Source organism: Poecilia reticulata, chromosome 5 (genome assembly GCF_904066995.2).
Source record: "Poecilia reticulata chromosome 5, P_reticulata-male-v2, whole genome shotgun sequence".
In the NCBI taxonomy this organism is placed as follows: domain Eukaryota; kingdom Metazoa; phylum Chordata; class Actinopteri; order Cyprinodontiformes; family Poeciliidae; genus Poecilia; species Poecilia reticulata.
In genome coordinates this window covers 11,530,648-11,551,075 of record NC_088834.1, presented here as the reverse complement: position 1 = coordinate 11,551,075, position 20,428 = coordinate 11,530,648, and the positions used below count along the sequence as shown (strand labels likewise).

The 20,428-nt window shown below is 38.6% G+C and overlaps 1 protein-coding gene across 1 annotated transcript in view; it reads right to left on the bottom strand.

The window, feature by feature from the left end:
* The window catches only part of slc6a11b (solute carrier family 6 member 11b), a 32,017-nt gene extending 11,589 nt beyond the window's left edge, over positions 1–20,428 (bottom strand). The window contains exons 1-7 of the mRNA XM_081607018.1: positions 20,297–20,428; positions 15,414–15,641; positions 13,829–13,963; positions 13,577–13,717; positions 13,366–13,447; positions 9,999–10,131; positions 6,165–6,299 (exon numbers count right to left, since the gene is read on the bottom strand). Of these exons, the coding sequence (XP_081463144.1) occupies positions 6,165–6,299; positions 9,999–10,131; positions 13,366–13,447; positions 13,577–13,717; positions 13,829–13,963; positions 15,414–15,641; positions 20,297–20,300 (858 nt within the window). The 5' untranslated portion in view covers positions 20,301–20,428. The remainder of the gene's footprint in view (positions 1–6,164; positions 6,300–9,998; positions 10,132–13,365; positions 13,448–13,576; positions 13,718–13,828; positions 13,964–15,413; positions 15,642–20,296) is intronic.

The following is a 20,428-nucleotide window of genomic DNA, read 5'->3' as shown; positions in this document are numbered from 1 at the left end:
ACCTTAGCTGTGGCGCATCACAGTCGCTGTAGTTTCTGAACGTCCTACATACGACAAATTCGGACTAATTACCTCGTTCGTTTCTTACTATACGTTATTCACAACAAACATCAAACACGGTAAATATGTTTGATTTAACAAACAAATGGCTTCTACCACAATAATTACGTGAAATTAAATTGTCTAATTCGAAAATAATAGTTTTATTGCTCTCTGGGATCTTGCTTTGATCTCAGACTCAGAGGCTTTTCCTCTATCAATTTTTTTTTGCTTCTTATTTAGTGGAAATATTGATGTTGATGATACTTTCTCCAAAATAATAACCTTTATCAACCTTTATTGCACAGCTGTTGAAAATGAGAAGCTAATATTCACAAATGACAGTGAAATTAAATACAGTCCAACATCTGGTTTGAGGTGATTCCTCTGGAACATCCATCCATCCATCCATCCATCCATCCATCCATCCATCCATCCATCCATCCATCCATCCATCCATCCATCCATCCATCCAAACATAATTGTTACACATTGTTCAAATATCAGATTCATAAAAATATTAATTGCAACCCATCTTAAAAGCTTTAATATAATGCTAATAATTGTTTCTACATTTTGTTTTTAATGTTTGTGTGGACATTGAATTTGGTCTATCAAAAACACAGAAATGTACATATGTAAAACAGTTTTGGTAAATCTAAACATTTGCGTTGGTGAAACTCATTCTCGGAGCAGCGCTGGACCTAGGAACCACAGGATAGCATGGGGTGCTAGCAAATTCAAACTTAATGCAGCATGACTCTTTGAAAACTCTCTCACATCACCATTCAGCGACTAATCTCATTTCCCCACAGAAAAACAATTAACAAACGCAAGGTCTTTGCTCCCTCCTGGGAGTAACCAGGGTAACTTCTGTGACCTCACAAACACAGGACTGTTCCTGTGGAAGAACGGGCTTTTCTCTCCTAATGTTCATTAATGTTCCCTTTAGTTCACCCTCGGCTGATGGCTGCACAGCGAAGGGAAACCTTAAAGGCCCAGGCTCAGAGCGGATCACTTGTTGATGTTGTGCCTAATTTGGCATTCTTGTGTTTGGTTATGTTGAGACTATGGCTCCAGGAAACTATTCCTGATGGTTCAGTGGTGCATAGTAAAGAATGAAATATAAGAAAGATGATCAATGAATGAACTGGAGAGGTCTTAAAGTATATCTAAGAAAACACTTCTAAAGTTAAGCAAAATGTTGGTTCAGATTCTCAGTCATGCATTTTGAGATAATCCAGCTTTATGTTCGTATAACTGGTTGAGAACAAAACATCTGGACCAATGGCGTCCTGCTCCCCTCTGTTAAGCAAATTCACACTTCATGCTCTTCTGCATTCATTGCTTTTAAGCAATCAGTCCCTCAGTATTACTGACCGCTGAGTAACCTCCACTATCAGGTTGTTCTTTGACAATCAACTTAAAGTATAGTATAAATATAAATAGTATAAAGTATAGTATAAATTGCTAATTTCATTCAGTCACACAATAACTTGTATGATATTTACACAATGTATATACAAATATTACAAACCAGTGCTAAAATGCCAGCTTCACTTATGCATATTTATAACGACAAAACAATCAATAACCTGGTTGTAAAAGTACTTAACTCTAATGTTGATGTAAGAGAAAAAATATATACATTCGCAAGATCTGGCAGTAGTACTAATTTTATTTTTTAACTGTCTCCTTTGGTGACCCTAATACTTTAAAGAAGCTCCTTTTGTTTTGCATTTCAGAATTAAATAAAATCTTTTGCAGAAGCCTCTCAGCATCACACATCAGATTGGCAACATTTGCCTACTTTGATCTCTTAAAGTTCTCCAAATCTATTTGATTACAAGGGCGTCTCTTATCCAACACCCTCCGTAATATTATGGCAACTAAATTCTGGCAACTTAATTTGAAAACTTTAATCTTCTTCTCATAAAGTCCTTTGTTATTTTTTAATGAAAACTCAGTGACAGTGCAGAGTAAAATACCCTTCAGGTTAGCTTTCTGGTTTGAACTGTTCATGATTTCAACCACTGACAAACACTTTTGTTCCATCTAGAGATATTTATGCCAAAACATGATGGTACCCTAACCCCATAACTGTCTGGTAGAGCAGTCAGGCAAAAGCCACTCCTTAATAAAAAACAGTGGAGTTTGCCAAAATTCACCTGAATGACTCTCAAACTATGAAAAACAGATTTTCTGGTCTAATGAGATAAAGACTGAACTCTTTGGTGTGAATCCAAGATATCATGACTTTATAATGGGGTATTTGTGAGTAGAATTTTGAAGAACAATATTAATTTAATACAATTTGGAATAAGACTGTAACAAAACAAAATGTGGGAAAAGTTAAGTGGTTATGAATACATGCTCTGTGTGAAGAAGTTATTTTCTCTAACGAATTTGGTTGTTTTTAAGTTGAGTTGTGTTGTGTATCTGCCACATCAGATGTGGAAAATGATGCAGAAGTGAGCGAGACAAAAAACAAAGAGTATAAAATGTGTAGAGAAGATGCTAAATGTCTGAAAGGAAGGGACATTGGATAGAATAGATTAGAGGAAGTGACACCCATCCACACACACATTTCATGTTGCCTTGTAAACAGAACAGAGCACTGATTGTCCCACAGGAAACTAATCTAATTTAAGGTCAAAACTAATGTCCTCCACCCAACAGGAGTCCATTTTATCGTTAATAGCTGTTTCCTCCAGCACCTTTCATCTATATCACTTTTTATATATAGATATGTCCCTCATATAGTACAAAATCTGGACACCTCAAAAAAAACAAAAAAAACAGAAAGACTTAGTTAAATTGATCTAAATACATTTATATCTTTACTGCTTTAAATTATCTAAAGGGTTTTATTTTTGCTTTTGCTTTCTGTTGTGTTTTAGGTTTTAGCACAACATAAATAAACACAAACAATATTTCAATGTTTATAAAATACAACAACACGGTGCAGCATAGCATCCAAATCCAGAATTACACCTTGAAAGAAAATGTTCATAACACCTTTTCTTGGCAGGAAGTTGTGGTGGAACAGATGGTTTTATCTGAAAGCACATTTTCACATCGACTGCATACTCTGGTAATTATTAGGCAGAAACTTTTCCTCATTATCACATAAATTTAACTCTCCACATGATGTGTCTGCCAGAGTGTGGAAAACAAGTGCTTGGATGAAATCAAGTCGAAAACTAAAAATGAAATTGCTAAATTAGAGCCTTAAAGTTCCCTGCCAGGCTGTGATTTGTCAACTTGTTCTCACTCTCAAATCAACATATGAAGGCATGGTGAGGATTTTTATGAAGCCGCTTTAATGCCACAGACTTTACTTAAAGTTCAATATTTTTGTTTTACTTTGGCTAAATTAAGTATTGACCTACCAAACATTTATTGTTTAATTTAATTACAACTGATGTTAGTTTTATCCCAGAAGAAATAAGATTAATGGAATATCCCCACAATGATCAGGATTTGCATGATTATTCCAACATGCCTGGATTGTAGGAAACTTGGAAAACCTTGCTATGCATGTTTTGACATGGCACTTTCCTGGGTATCTTAGTGTTAACAGATTAAGTTAATTTTACAGAGCATATAGAAATTATTCATATTTTGTTATGTTACAGCCTAAATCCATTTTTTATTAAATGTGTCTGTTTTCTCAAAATGTTCCAAAATTTTCTCGGAGAGATCAGAAAATGGCTGACAGACGTTTCCCATCCGGAGAAGAACGGGCCAAGCTACCTAAAGGTAGGTGACCTAAGCTTTTGGCGTTATACTTTCCACAGATTTGAGGCTGTAAAAGCTGGATCAATAAAAAAATCAAGTAAACGTGGCGAATATTTACATAGTACAAGTACCGTATTTTCCGCACTATAAGGTGCACCGGATTATAAGGCACACCTTCAATAAATGGCCTATTTTAAAACTTTTTTCATAAATAAGGCGCACCGCATTATAAGGCGCATAGAATAGACGCTATAGTAGAGGCTGGAGTTACGTTATGCATCCACTAGATGAAGCTGAACTAACGGGAATGTCAACAAAACAGTCCGACTCCGGTCGGCGAGGAGAGCCTTCCGCGACTGGGCCGGGGCGTGGCCGGACGATGGTCACCCTTCTCCGTTCGCGCACAACATGTTCGTGGAGAACATGGTGCTAAATGACCTGCAGACGACCTGATTATCAGGTCGGTAGGTAGATAGGTCAGTCAAACTTTATTAACAAACCAGCGCTCTGACAACTATCCCAGCATGCACCGCGCGCTTCTTCTTCTACGGGCGAAAATTAAGTCGGCGGCTGCTTACCGTAGTTGCTAGACCTGTTGTGGCTCAATATTGGTCCATATATAAGGCACACCCGATTATAAGGTGCACTGTCGGCTTTTGAGGAAATTGAAGGTTTTTAGGTGCGCCTTATAGTGCGGAAAATACGGTAATTTCTTGGTTTTCTTCACTGCAAAAACCCCCCAAAATATTAGTATTTTTGGTCTACTTCCTAGTGTAAATATCTTTGTACACTTCAAATAAGACAAAATTAATTAACAACTAACTTTACAGATTGTGAAACCGTACAGTGAAAACTAAAAGGACAGTTCCCATTCTTAAGGTAATGGTTTTTGAAAGTTTGGCATGTTAAGAGGATAAAAAATAGAAAAAGTTAGAGCAGCTACCATTAATTAATACTTTAATATTCATAGAACTGCTTGGGATCTGTAATGTATTTTAAAAATATGTTTAATTTAATTGCTAATTATTGTGTTGAGCGTGTTTTTTAGCTTTAAGTACTGCAGTTGGTTATAATTATTAGACAGGGGTTGTAAGATGGGAATGCTAAGATCTACTTCTCTAATCTGCAGTTGTCTAGATTCACATTATCAACCAGAATTAATGCAGTTTGCAAACAGACAGTTGTAAAAATGCTCCAGGGAACTGTAATTCTTAGTTAAATGGGTCTTTAAGTTAAATTATTGATAAGCAGCTGGCCGAATGTAGACTCCAAAAAGGTGTATTCAAGTAAAACTCAATAAAAGTTCAACAATCTTATTCATCTCCCTGTATTGCTGTCTTCCCACTAGAGTCTATTATGTTTTTGATGTCATGACTCACTATCCTGTTCCTGAGTACTCTGTTGCCAAGGAAACAAAACAATCTGCCTTGTCAAACAAGGTCAATGAGACTGAGCTGAGACTGCGTGCATCATTCTGTTTCTCTTTGAATCATTTATTATTTGTTATCAACGCCATAAAATTTCAGACCAACATATCCCATAAAACTGCAACTCTCACAGAAACTGGTAGCACAAATATCAACAAATGTTTCCTAAGATATTGGGAAACATTATTGTGGTTACTGCTTTAAAAATTTTTAACTATTCACCTTTGGGATAAGGTTATTAACATTTATAAGTCAAGACAGTTGATTTAAACTATCAAAGTTTGAGAGATTTTGCTTTTCCAGGCTTTTACAATGATGCCAATTGATCTAAAGCCTTGAATGCTGGTTTCTATGAGGATCAGAGACTGATACCGATTGGCTGCCTTCTTCTAAACATGAAGATCTGAGTGACCATAGTAGCATATTAAATTTGAAAAAGAATTCCTACATGTACAGTCATATTCAATAAATTACAATATTACTGAAAATTTTATTCATTTCAGTAACTCAGTTCACTAAGTGAAATATTGTTCACTCTAAGACTGATGTCTTCAAGCCTTTATTTCTTTAAATTCTGACAATTTTCTGCTTTAAGCTTAAGAAAACATAACATTTAAGATTAGTATATAACATCAGACCAATAAAATAACATTTTAACATAACTGTGGGATTAATGTACAGAATGTTGATATCTACTTTCAATCTCATAAAAGAGCCTCAGCAGAACACACATTCAAACTTATTGAAAATTACTGTAGTTTAGTTGTATTCTTGTAAGTTTTTGTGAGTTTAAAAATAAAACAAAAGCAAATTATCAAATTATCAAATAGAAACACACCGCACCACATTTAATAAATCTTTTTCCAGTAGGATCAGCTTGGTGTAAATGCTCTAGTACAAACTTTCGCTGGGATTATTTTCTGAGAAAGCAGATGAGTGGAGAGAATCGACGCCTACCTGAGGGTCAGAGAGACGTGAAATGTCCGGGTAGAGGTAGAACTTGATGCCATCAAAAGCTCCAGGCAGTGTGACTCCCCTGATCAGGAGGATCAGCAGCATAAAATACGGAAACGTAGCTGTTACATACACAACCTGCAGAAACACACATGCACATCTGTTAACTGGGTATGTCAGATTACAAAGAGGAACAATAACTACAGAGCAGTGTAATAGTTTTTCAACAAAACTTAACATGGTTTGCACATATTGTCATGTAGGGCTTGACAATATGTCCTATATCTCTTATTCTTTGTGGAAAATGCAACTGAGTAGAGATCTCTATAGCAGCAATGGTTATCTACAACTAATTCACCATCAAAAGTGACTGAGATTTCAGTTGTAGAAGTTGGATTAATCAGCTCCAGATAAAGAATCGATGATAAGGTCTGCAGGGTCTGATCACTGGTCAATGAAATTATTTGAAACATCATGAAATGTACAGTGCATCTTAAAAAATCCATGCCATGAATTATGTTAGGCCATATCTCCGGGCCCTTACTGACACGCACTTCAAATTAAACTGAAGCCGAACAAAACAATTGGCCTGCTCCATGCAAAACATCAGAATAATGTTCTGGAGATTATTGCAGTGCTGCAAGATCATCTTTGAAATTACAAAATATGACTTTTTAGATACACCATAACTGCAAATGCACAATACTATAATATAATATGCATTAATCAGTAGTGAAACTTAGACTGGATACACAGTGCTCTCATCATCAGTCTTTAAACTCACTCCACTCTCTATCTGCCCGGTTTCAAAAAACAATGACACATGCATCTAGTGACACCATTCATACCGTAGCAAGTCCTTGCTCACCCTAAACCCAGCTCTGTTTTTTATCAAACCATTCAGGTTTTGCAGAGTTGTGCTCAACATCTCAAGACTCTCCCCAACAAAGACTCTGGGTTCTTGGGAGGCAGAGGCGAGCCACATACATCCCCTGGCTTTCTGGCACCGAGTCAAAGTCCAATTGAGGACAGAACAGGACAGAGCAGAGCTGGGCCAGGATCCTTGAAAGAAAAGAGGGCTCCTCTGGCCCCCGTCTCTTTAACAGGAGGAGCCCAGAGGAGTGATCCTGGCAGTGTGGGAAAATGTGCAGCTCTTTGAAGCTCGCGCAGAAGTGCATGAGTGCTCACACACAAATGGATATTCATTCATTTAAAAAAGGAAAGGAAGAAGAGTGAACATACTACAAACATGCACTAATGTGCACAGCAGCTACTGGACACTGTGGTCACATCGCTGTTCTGTACCGGGTGCAGCATTTTCATGAATGACTACTCCTTTTTTTTATGCTTCTGGGAGGAGGAAATGGACTTCATTCATTGAGTAAAGCTCTTAACCAACTCCACAGAAGTTCAGTCCACTTTACCAGCATGAGGCTGTGATTTACTCACTTGTTCAGAAAGACAGAAGACAAGGCATTCTACTTCACTGAATATCCTGGACATCCTTAACTCTAAAAAATGGTTTAAACCTTTTAAATAAACCTGATCAAAGCTCAGTTTGAACAGTGACCAGAGGCTTGAGGATTAATCCGAGAGGCCAGCAGAGAGGATGTGGGAAAATTTGTCCCCCTTTGCAGCATTACCTTCCTTTAATTTGTCACATAAAATGATTACACATTCTAAACCTTCTCCCCCTGGTTGTCTTTATCTCTCTGGCGATGAAAAGGACAATATTCAGTCTCTCCAGGAACTTTTGACGCACTGCTTGCTCTCTCCCGCTCACCACGGGTAAACATCTAAGCCACCACAAATTTCCTGGTCAAACCTCGCTGTAAATCTAACAGCAGGGCTTAAATGTGAGAATGGCTGGCAAATGCGACCAACAAAAGCAAACAGCTTAGCAGAGTGTTGAGTGAATGAGCTGGAGGGTCCGTAGGAAAGAAAGCGACTCTCTCTCTCTTTCTCTCCTGCAACAAGCGAGCTGTGGTTAATTTCTCATTGCACGAGAGGGAGATAGAGAGAGGCTGAGGATGTACTCTGCATGCTCCTCATGAACATCCCTTCTCCTCTAGTAAATACAGGAATCAATCTTGGACGGGCTGCTAAAGCCCGGCCATGAAGAAGCATTCACCCCTCTTACTTCACAGCCAACAAAAGACACTTTATAGAGTTATAGGCGTCACCACTTAGTTGTCTTTTTTCACCCCCTATCATGTATCATGTGAACCCATTAATTTTTCTGTACACACCTCTCCTCTTTTCGTCTGGCTCAATCTTCGTCCTCATTCTGGCTCATTGAATCTGTGAAGATGTATTAAGGGCCGCTAAGCTCTCATAGGAGGGTGTAGAGTCCTTACTGTCCCTCAACGAGGCTGCCAGAAGAGACTCAAGGAAATTTAAATAGAAATTGCTACAGGAGGAAAAGAAGTAGCTCTAGCACACACCTTTTTGTTTCGCGTTTGCAGAAGAAAACTCATCTGGCCTCCTGTCGGAGACTTGTTTTTAAGAACAAAATAGAAAAACCTTTCTCTGCATCTTCCCAACACCGTCAGAATAAGAATGATGAATTTATTTTTAGAAGTTACAATATTAACTGTCTTTTTTAACATTTCATGTAACAAACGAACTGAAATGGAAATGATTAAAGCTACTTACTTTAATTCAAAAGTATAGTTTCAACCCCCTTTACTTTGATACTCCAAATAAAATGAATTACCACAACTCCATTCAGAAGTCACTTAAGTAGTAAATATAGTCCAACTATGTACCCGGTCTCTCCCCCAATGGCTGCTAGAAATAGGCATCATGGATGGATGGATGGATGAATGAACAAATGGATGGACGGACGGACGGACGGATGGATGGATGGATGGATGGATGGATGGATGGATGGATGGATGGATGGATGGATGGATGGGTGGATAACAGAACTTTGTTCAATGCAAACAATCATAGAAGCAGTAAAGAGGTCCATGGTAACTCTGAGAAGGAGAGTTACCATGGACTCACAATTCAAGGTGGGGAAATCTGTCACCACGGTAACTATTAGTTCAGCATGTTGCACATCTGGCCTCAATGGAAGAGTGGGAAGAAGAGAGCCACTAGAAGTCCCATTAGCAGATTGTCACAAGCCATGTGACTTTTCAGAAGGACAATTATCCAAGCCTACAGCCGCAGCTAAAACATGAGTATGCCTTCTGTAGAATGACCTAGTCAAAGTCTGGACCAAAAATCCCACTCAGAATATGTTGTTATAATATTCGAAAATGCTCTTCATCCTCCCTGGGGGAACAAAGAAGAATAAATAATGCTCTGTGATCTGCAATTGGTCTCAGACTGGAGATGAGTGAGAATGTGGTAAAGGGAAGGACTGAAGAAACATCAGTCAGGGTGGACCTGCCCCTCCACCACACTGGACAGACAGCGGAGCAACCTTCTCCAAAATACTTTTACAGTTCTGCTGTCAAACAGACAAATACAGGACATATTTTCTGCACATGTTCTAATGGTGGCTTCATCATTGCTTCATCTGCACAAATGTGTGTATTAAAAATATAGATCTTTTGGATAACATTATTTTACCATATGGAAAATTATACTTTATTATGTATTTCCGCCTTTCCTATGTTGAGTAAATTGACTGTTTTCTGCATGTCATGCTACTGCTCAAAAATTGCCTAATGTTGTGATCAATAAATTACATCTCATCTTGTCTTAACGTTACAAAATTCATGTGCTATGAATGCGTTTGCAATGCACTGAAGGAACGTCCTTTCCAACCAGCTTCCCAATTCTCACAATAAGGCACAGCAGTAAACATACAATGCTCAATCCTACCTTGCCAGTTGACTTGGGTCCCTTCCAGATGCAGAAGTAGCAGATGAACCAGGCCAGAGCCAGACACATGGCCAGCTCCCAGCGCATCCCTCCCATGTGCTCAATACCATCTGATATCTTCAGGACTCTCCGTCTGATTTGGCCCAAAAACACACAGAAAATTATTAGTCTATAACAAATATTTGTTATCATTTGTAAGGAATGAAAATTAGTAAGACACATTCAGTTTAGAAGCCCACTGAATTTATTGGAATTAGAGAATGATCACTTTACACACACATTGGATTATTTGCACACAGCAATGCAAATTCTGACATTTTGTTTGTATTATGCAAAAAAAGTGTGAGAACTGGGTTCAGTGTGAGAACTGAACCCAGAAAGAAAAGTCACCAACAACATTTCAGAGAGATTAGCCTTGAAGCATTTAGCTGTGCTAAATAAGTAAGAACTCCGAAGAAAGATGATGAAAAATAAATAAATGCGTGCAGCAGCAGAGTAAAAATAGCAAAACCATTTCTTCTGCTGGCCAGCCACATTCCCTGGGCACATAAGTGTGTGAATCTATAATAACAACAACTATAACCACTTTTGCTCTAAGGTCGACAACACCAAGGCTCATGTTTGAAAATGTGAAGAGAAATCCAGAAGGACTGACTTGTTTATCCTCAGAAAAAAACAAATCTTGAACACAAAATTAAAAAATGTGTGATTGTTGAAAAGGTTTTTACAGTTCTTCCACTGCCAGCTCCTTCTAAACACATCTCATCTCTGTCTGTCGCTAAGAGACAGTGCATGAAATAAACATTTCTTGAATAAGCTTGTTAAGAATTCAGAGACCAACTCTGAAGGGATTTACCTGCAGTAAATAAACCCTATCTTTGCTCTGAGACTGAGGACAGAAACACCAGTAAAAACATCAGTGGACTGCAATTGTACTACTACCACTGCAATCTTGGCAATTTCAGGACAATCCAGGAACTATTTTCCTCATCATTGGTATCCTATTTCACTTGATGATAAGGATCAAGAGGTGACAAGTGTCTATTCTTCCAACAAAAAACACCTTAATCTATCTGTGGCTCCTCTGCACCCCAAAGAGTGTTTCTACAAACATTTTTTTAGGGGGGGTTCTGTTGGTAGAAAAAAAAAAAAAAAACACCCTGGCTGTGATGCAGGAGAACCACTAAAATCTGTCGATAAACATACAAACACAATATTTGCCAGAGTTTATGAAACCTATATTTCTTGATAAAAGCTCCAATGTGGAGATGATGCTGAGCTCAGCATCCTTTAGCACTTAGCAGAAGATTAAGAACACATGAATGGGACAAGACAAAGGGAAAAACAAAATCAAAATCAATTTAGTTCAGGATTTTTAATGTCATTTGAGCAGTATTTAATTATTATGTCTTCATTTATTACAAATTCAGATTATTTTGACCCCTAAAACTGAAGCTAATATATAATCAGAGAGCAGCCAAGACCAAAATGGACTTCACCATGTAAACAACTTTAATCCTAAAAAAAACTCACAGCAGCTCATCCGAATAGTCCTTTATGAACCTTTAAACCATTGTCACATCTAAATTGGCCTTTTTTCAAAACAGAAGACAACTATTTACATGGAAAAGGAAGTAAAAGGGCTGCACCATCAGTAGCTTTTCTCTGTGAAACAGATTGACAACAGATATTGATATAAAAATCAATAAATAACATCCATTTAGATTGCTTTTTATTAACAAGCACTCTGATGCTTGTAAATGTAGTGCATTGTGCTGCTTAACCTGTTCAGTTTAACACAACTATTGATAAAAAATATGTTACATAAGCACTTGGTTCATCTGAGATGGGTTACTCCTATGAGATGGAAGCTAAAGGTCTAAAGCGCATGCATGTTTGACATCATGCTAAGGTCACAGCGCCAAATAGTGGCCTGGAATGACAACTACAGCAGATTCAATGTGTCTTTGCAGTCTCATTAAGCTTGCAATTTTCCACAATCAACATCCAAAAATACCATCAGTTTCCAGACAGTGGTCTCAGGTAAACATCAGCTAAATTAAATGACTAAAGGGCAGCACAAATCTTTGTTGATGCAGGGCATGTACTAAGCGTAATGTCGTATATCAAGAAGCCAGCACCTTCCACGCCTTCAGTAGAGAATGGGGAAAAATAATTAAAAAAGAGAAAACATAATAACTGTTTACAGCACCTCACTAGCCAGATAGCTGCTATGGACAAGGCTATGAGTCCATGAGTATTTTACTGATACTTCTTCATGGCATCAGTCATGGGCTGACACTTTATGCTTTTCCTATCAACATCCGGCCTGCTGGGCGTCACTGACAAATATGAACCAAACTTCATAAACTACAGAGAAAAAAACTAAATTTGTGTCGAAATATGCCAAATGATGTGGGTGCAAAAAATGAGCATGCCATCTCCAACGACATGTTGTTTGCAGTGGTGAGTCAAGAGTGTGTTTCCTGTTTGCTGAAGCTCAACCCGGCAACCGCACTGACGGAGGATGAGAAGCAGGAGTCTGTGCCACAAAGCCACACGTCCCTGCCAAAATCTGTGCCACCAAGTTCACCCTCAGGGCTTCTGACCAGCCATTGATCATCCTGACATGTTCTTGGTGGAAACCCATAAAACTGATCCAACACCCTCAGCCCCCACCCTCTGTTCTGGTCAACCAACAGGATAAGTTTTGTGTAAATTTGCTAAAGCTGGTGCTTGGATGTATATTAATGACTTTATGGTTATTTATCTCAATGATGATAGCTGGTTGTTGTAGAAGTTCAACAAGATAGAAAGAAAACCAACATGACGGTTTACTCTGTGGCCTCTTTTTTCTAGGATTCACTTAAAGCTACTAGATGTTTTCAAAATTGTTATGAGACTCAGTTTTCTTTTGTTTGAGTGACAATCATCCAAATATTTTTTTTACATATTGATTTTTAAAGGGTTTTGTGCCTTGGCGTCAAATTAACCTAGTCATGTGTACAAAGCTACTAGCAGTGGTACAGGAAGTGTGGTCAAATCTATGCACTAACAAACCCTGATCCGCTGCCACACACATGGCTCTAACAGGGAGACAGCTGGCCCACCATAGCCTGCTGGCACAGAAATATGAAAAAGGCTGACTAATTATTGGGGGTGAGGTTAGGAAGGGAGGGGGTCAATGACACAGCTTGGAGCTGTCAGAATCTCAGCAGATCAGAGAAAAACATGACCTAGTGAGAATTTCTCATCCAGATAGATGCATTTGGTTCAACAAATGGTGAAAATCTCTGTGCATAATCCATGCTGTGTTGTAGTTCTGTACATATATGCGGGAGGAAAATGAAAAATAAAGTCTACTCACTCCCAAAACTCAATGACTGGAGACGTTGCATTGGGGTTGGTGATGTTGGTGGCGTTTTCCCCATAATAATCAACACAGTTTTCTGCAAACACAGTGACATGTTTTCATTTCAATGGCATCAAGTGTACATGCACAGCAGAATTTAACACAAAGGTCTTTTAGAAGAGATGTATTTGTTGCTGTAAGAAAATGTTTTCCCCTAACCACCTACCTGTGTTCCAGTAATGGCCACAGCCAGCCCACGGCAGCTCAGTCGTGAAACAGTTAAAGAGGTAGAAAATGGCCCAGGCTAGGATTACTATGTAGTACACGTTGAGATGGGCTTCAATCACCTGTGTTGCATAGCCGATACCTGGAAAAGCAAAAGTAAATCAAGAAGCTTGGTGAACCACTTTCTCTCTCTCCTACTTTATCTTTGCTAATTAAATCTCAGTGTAAACAGATAAATCTAGGATTTTCTTACCCTCAAACAACGGGCAAACTTTCCTCCAGCATGTGATGCCACCTTCGCTTGTGAACTGACCCAAGGCCGTCTCCAGGAAAAATACAGGAATACCGCAGCACACGAAGAAGATGACGTATGGCACAAAGAAGGCACCTTCACGCACACAAATAAATGTACCTTACGATTTCAGGAGATGCAAAAGTATTATACAACATAAGTCTAAAGGTTAATTCTCAAATCCTGTACTGAATTATGTGAAGGGTTTAATGCAGAGATCTATTCCTATTCAAATAAAAAGAGATGAAAGTACTCATTACGATGCCAAGCTTGGAATGCATGGTGACCTTTTCAGACATGAAGTTGCACCCTGCTGTTCAGTCTAATGAGGCAACCTGCCTCTTTTATTGATATATGTGTGCAAAATAACTGCAGTGCCTTACAAAAGTAGTCAGACATCTTTTTCAAGCAATATGACACTTAACGTACAAAGTATCAACCAAAAACTTGAATGTGTTTTATTAAGACTTTATGAAGAGCAACATGTGACATAACTGTGAAGTGAAGGAAATACAAGACGTGGCTTTTCATGGCTTTTGTTCTACGTTTTGCTTCATACAAAGGATCTGGACCCTCAGCTATGGACAAACGACTGTTTGCTGAAGGCATGCACTAAGTTTCAATTTTACCTTTTGCCAGTGATGTATGTAATGAACCAATTCAAAGCCAAGAAGTCTGCTGGAAATTGCCTGTGCTGTAAACAACAATCCCCCAATGCGAAGAGAGAAGAGTTGCTCTGAACACGGCGGCTGTTAATGTTAATTCAATATTTGTAAGCGTGACCAACACGAACTGAACAGCTTTGTTCACTTCCTCTTGTGTTATTCCTAAAACTACAGGCAGACTATAATTCTAAAACTGCGCAGAAAATCGATAGCATTGTTCCCACAACTTCTCATTCTGTTCGCTGATCGGCCTGGTAGAAAATATACCAGAGACAAAGTTCAAAGGGAGAAAATTCTGACTGAGATGAGGGGAGATGACAATCGAGCCGAGTTACACAGAAAGGCTATAACCGGGCTAGATATTAGTAGTACTCTTCATCAATCTACCGTTTACAAAAGGGACAATCCATTAAATGTCCGGATTGGCATTTGCAACATGATACTCGGTAAACATATAGAAGAAAATGCTTTTTTCAGACAGCCAACTATCGTCCTGGTGACAGCATCATACTGTGGGGGTAAAATCCCACTCTTTATATGAGTTGTGAGAGACATACTCTGCAGACTTAATGTAACTGCAGCAAAAAACAGAGTTCTAAATCAACTCAGGCGAGCTAAATATAAGGACATGCACACACACTTTTTGAATTTTAAAATATTTGAAAAACTTTTTGTCCTTTTTGCGAACCACTTTTTGTGCTCAACTTTCTGTTGGTCTGTCATTTAAAGTCCAGATAAAACACATTAAAGTTTAAGGTTGGAAGAGGCGTGAATACTTTTGTAAGGCATCTCACTGTATCTCACAGTTTCACCACTTTGGAGAATCAAAAGCCATGTTCATCCTACAGCTACAGAGATAAAGCTAAGCTTTTATCGCTTGCCTCCTCCGTTCTTGTAGCAGAGGTAAGGGAACCTCCAAACGTTGCCCAACCCAATGATCTCTCCAGCCACAGACAGGATGAACTCGATCTTGTTGTTCCACATGCCCCTCTCGTTGTACTCGTCATTGTCGAGGCTGGAGCTCGACCCGTCCGGGTCTCTGCCATCCTCTGGTTTACCGTTTATAACAGGCCCGCTCTTCTCAGCTGTCATGACGCTCGGGCAGCCCGCTGAGAAGTAAAACCAACAAGGACTGAATAAAGATGATGCAAGACGGTTAACAGGATTTTGAATGAGAACATGGGAAATTCCTCGAAAGTCTGTATGGAGCAAAACTGCAAATATGATGCAGAGACATTCTGGTGAAAGTCTGAACAAAGTCATAGCAGTCTATTTATCAGAATGTACAAATTTAAGAGTATATAAAACACTGCAGAATCACACATAATAGAAATGTTAAAATCTTACATATTTCAAAGAAAAATAACAGGAAACAACCATGTACTAACCCTCTTGCTTTTATGGCACTTTTTTAGTCACAAAAAAACGGAATAAAGTGTGTAAAACCAGCTATAGGTTTGGAGAAATCAGCTAAAAACATTTCAGTATCTCCATTCTTTGCAGCCTGGAGGTGTTAAAATATTAAAACATGCAGCGAGAGAAGAAATACTCACCAATCTCTTATGGAACAGTGGCAAACCTTTTGGCTCCCGCGATGATGCGCACTAACAATCGCCTTTACAAACACGCAGGATGAATAAAGCCCAATCAGGGGGGTGCAGAGTGGAGAGAGGGCACAAAAGAATAAAAAGGAAAACAATCTGCACCCGCAGCTGAATGAGATGGGTTTGTTAAGTCTCAAGTCTATATAAAGGAAGATCCCAGAGGCAGCGGAGTGACGGTACACAACTTGCACAAGGCGATGGATAACCTGCGACTGCGCTCCCACTCAGCGGGCTGTGCGCTCTCAGGCGCCTCTACTTGGATAAAAGCCATTTGGTAACGAGTCCAGCTCTCACAGCGCAGGGAGAGCAGGACGCAAGGAGGCAGACAGAACGTGGAGACAAAAGTTTAGAGGCATCTTCTTTATGACGGCTACAACACAGAAAGGGCCATTAAATAATTAATGCCAACATGTATTTTACAAAATAAAAAGCATAAGATGAAGGGGGCTCAGGTTGGGAGAGGCAGACCAGCTCTCAGCCAATCCAATGTGGAACAGAGTGTGCGGAACAATCTGGGACTTGTTACAAATGCTGAAATATAACCAAACTTCACAAGTATTGTGTAAAATAAGGATCTCACTTAATAAAAACTGCTTTTTTTTTGTCTGAGTGTGTCGTCTGTTGTCCAATAAGCATGTTACAATTGTTTAAAATGCATTCAACCCTTAAGGGAAGGGAATTTGAGTTCTAGTAACTGGGTCTTTTAAAATCTGTTAAAAAAAATTTGGCACACAGTGGCCACAATGTGGCTTTTTTGGTTTAAGTGAGAAACCCTCTTTGCCCTTCTTGCCTTTAGTATCAATCATTTAAAAAAAATAAATGCACCTTTTGTCTGCAAAGTTTCATACTTAGAGAAGTGTTTTCCTCAGTTTCTTAATTTAGATATATAGGATAAGTCCTATTTTATCAGCGGGAGGTGTTCTGTCCTTCTCTGCTTACAAAATACAACCATGGAAATGAATGAATCTGCTCTGTTTGATCAGTCCTTCAGTGTTTTATGTGTCTGCTCCTCCCTCCTGGGCCCAGCTGGTAGCAGCAGGTGGCTATCCTTACTGAGCCTGTTTCTCCTGGAAGTTTCCTACTGTTAGGAGGGAGTTGTTCCTCTTTACTGTCTCCACAGGCTTCCTCAGTAGAAGGGACTGCTGCAAAGCCAAACACTTAATGCAATGAAACAGGCTATTTTAGCCCTTTACCAACTGATATTTAATGATCCAGTAATTTTGACTATATTGTTTTAATATTAGGATCATGTTGGACTGTATGTAGTTTGAAAATTCTGCACTTTCTGTGTCTGTTTCTGTTATTTTCTCATAGCAATAAAAATAAGACATTTAAATAATTCCTACTGCTTGATTTTTATCTTTTTCAATGCTGGAAATCTTCAGTAAAGTCTGAACTGAATTAAACTGACTGGACAGTTTATAGCACTGTTGTTTCCTTGCAACAAAAAGATCCTAGGTTTGAATCTGAGCCTTTCTGCATACCACGTGCATGTTATCCATTAGGAGTTACTGTGTGTGTTGGTCCTGTGTTGCAACCTGCACCCCCCAAAATCACTCACTCACTGAGCTCCATAGATACCAGTTCGCAGGTATAAAAAATGGATGAATGCCACTTTTCTCTTGGATGATAAAAACTGTTGGTAGACATTCAATTTTAGATGAATCTGAATTTTTTTTACATCTTCTTCCGACTGATCACATGACCTGTTAACATTGTTTTGCATTATTAGCTCCATTTATTTTATATTACAGTATGACAAGGAACTATACTGTAATCAAACCAATACCAAGCCTGCATCATGAATATGTTTGGGTTAAATTCGGATTTGCATGTTGCTCTCTTGCTATAAGCTCACTGCCAACAAAATTAATTAATGCTTACTAAACACCTGAAATCGACACATTTCATCTAATAAATGCAATTAGAATATATATATATTTTTTTACTTTTCTAGACCACTTTGGCAACACACGGCAGGTTTTTATAAAACATGAAATTGCAGAAACAATAAATAATACTGAAAGTATGCCCATATATAGCTTTCTTTTTTTAATTTGAGGTGATTGTTGGTGTAAGTCTGGTGGAAAGTCACCCCTAATCTTCAAAGAAGCACTGACTTTGTTTGATTTATGGATTGTTGTCAACAGTCTGGTTTTCTTTGTCAGACTGGTTGCTCCTCAGGTTTTGCTCCCAGCATACAAACTCAGGACTCTTTGTCTTCTCCTGAAGTCACTCTGCACACAAACGCTCAATTTAAACAGAGTTCTGCAAAAACATTCTCGTCAGTCGGTAGTGATGAATGATTCACCCGTCATAAAGTCCTAAAAACCCATGCTGTTGGGAAATAATAACTTCCCTTTGGGCTTAAAATGGAAGGCTACAGAGTTTGTTCATACACAAGTTGACTGCTCGGTTTCCAGGCGTGATAGACGGATGCAGTAGGAACTCCCCTGAATCTAAAAGCCTGACCTAGTCTCTAAGAATTTGTTCACGTAAGGGTCACTCGTCATTAGAAGCTTTAAGGAAGTGCCCTGCATAAAAAGTATGGCCACCCAAAGTGGCTGGCAAGTACTCACTGTGCTTTTCAACAACCAGACCAATGTCAAAGCTCACAACATGATCAGAAGGCGAGTTCTTAAGAATGACAGCTAACTATGTGCAGGTACGCTGCTACAAGAAGTAGTGTTCTGATTTGTGAAATTATTCAAATAAAATCAACACTGAACAGCAAACTGTGACACTGTAATCCAGAAAATAACTTCCGTATTTTCCTGAAATAATAATAATAATTTAATGGGATAATCAAAAGAAAACTGTGAATCTTCAGATGTCTGGTTCATCCTTGGGTACAATTTCAAGATAAGCAGAGGTTCAATGTCATCTGTTCAAATAATTATGTGCAATAATAAGCATTATGGAAATGTCCAGTCACCATACTGTTTAGTGTTGTGTCCCAGATTAATGTATTTAATTAATACATTAATCTGTATTTAATTAATACATTAATCTGTATTTAATTAATACATTAATCTGTGCAGATTAATGTATTAATTAAATACAGATTAATATATTAATCTGTCCCATTATTTCATTTTAATGCAGATTAAAATGAAATCTGCATTTTTAGCCCTGAATAAAAGGAAATGTTGTAGATTGGGGCTGAAGATGGTAAGAATCCTGTACATGAATGGGTTGAAAGGCCACTCAGCAAAGAATTCATATCTGCAAATCACATTAAAAAACACATTGCCGTTTGGAAATGCACTCAGAGACAAAATTCAAAATTTTTGAAGAGATGTCTTGTTGTCTGCTGAAACTAAAATTCAAGTATTTTGTGGAAATGACTCTCGTTACATCTGGAGGAAAAACAGATTAAACTTGCACAGCTGAGAACATCATTCCAACATCATGCTGTGTCGGTGCTTTGCAGCAGGAGGGACTGGTGCACTTCACAAAATATATGGCATCAAAATGAAAGAACAGCATATGGGAATATTGCAACACTTTAAGTCTTTGGCCAGGAAGTTAAAAACTGGGCACAAATGGGTCTTCTAAATGGACAACTCCAAGCTTGCAGCCAAATTAGTTAAAAAGTGCCTTAAGAAGAATAAACGCAGTGTTTAATAGTCATCAAAAAGCATGGTCTTTGTGCCGCAGAAAACCTAGAACTGAAAAAAGGCAGTCTGCAAACTCAACTGAACTAGTTCAGCCAGGTGGAATAAATTAATTTCCAAGCAAACCATCATGAGAAAATTGAGGAAAGCTAATTGGACAACTGGATAACAAGAATACCTGCATTAATCCTAACTGACCTCTAACAGGAAGTGTTTACTCTGATTTAATGTTTGTCAGTGAGTAAAAAAAAGCTTTGTAACTTTACATGTAGAGTATGTAAATACTAAAATCTAGTGAGGTACCTCCAACAGGCAGCAACTGGCAGAACCTGAGCTCATCACGTTGTCTACCAGACAGTCTCCCTTCCCCTGCAGTAACAGTTCCAAGCCAGTTTCCCTTGTGTGCTGCATTTCATCATGTTCTACTTTGTTTTTCCCAGGTAAACTGCTTCAAGTCCCTCCTTGAACTCCTGCAGAAAGAAAAATCCTCTGTGCCAAGTCAACTACATGCTTGGCACAGAGGTTAGTTACCTGGAACCTTACCCATTGTTTGGCAGTTCCTTCTTTCTGGACAAAATCCTTTGCACCTGCCTGTACGCCCACCTTTGCTCCCCCGTGGTACATCTGAAACCTCTCAAATCCTTGATCTTAATCCAGTTTCTTCTCGGCCTCCGA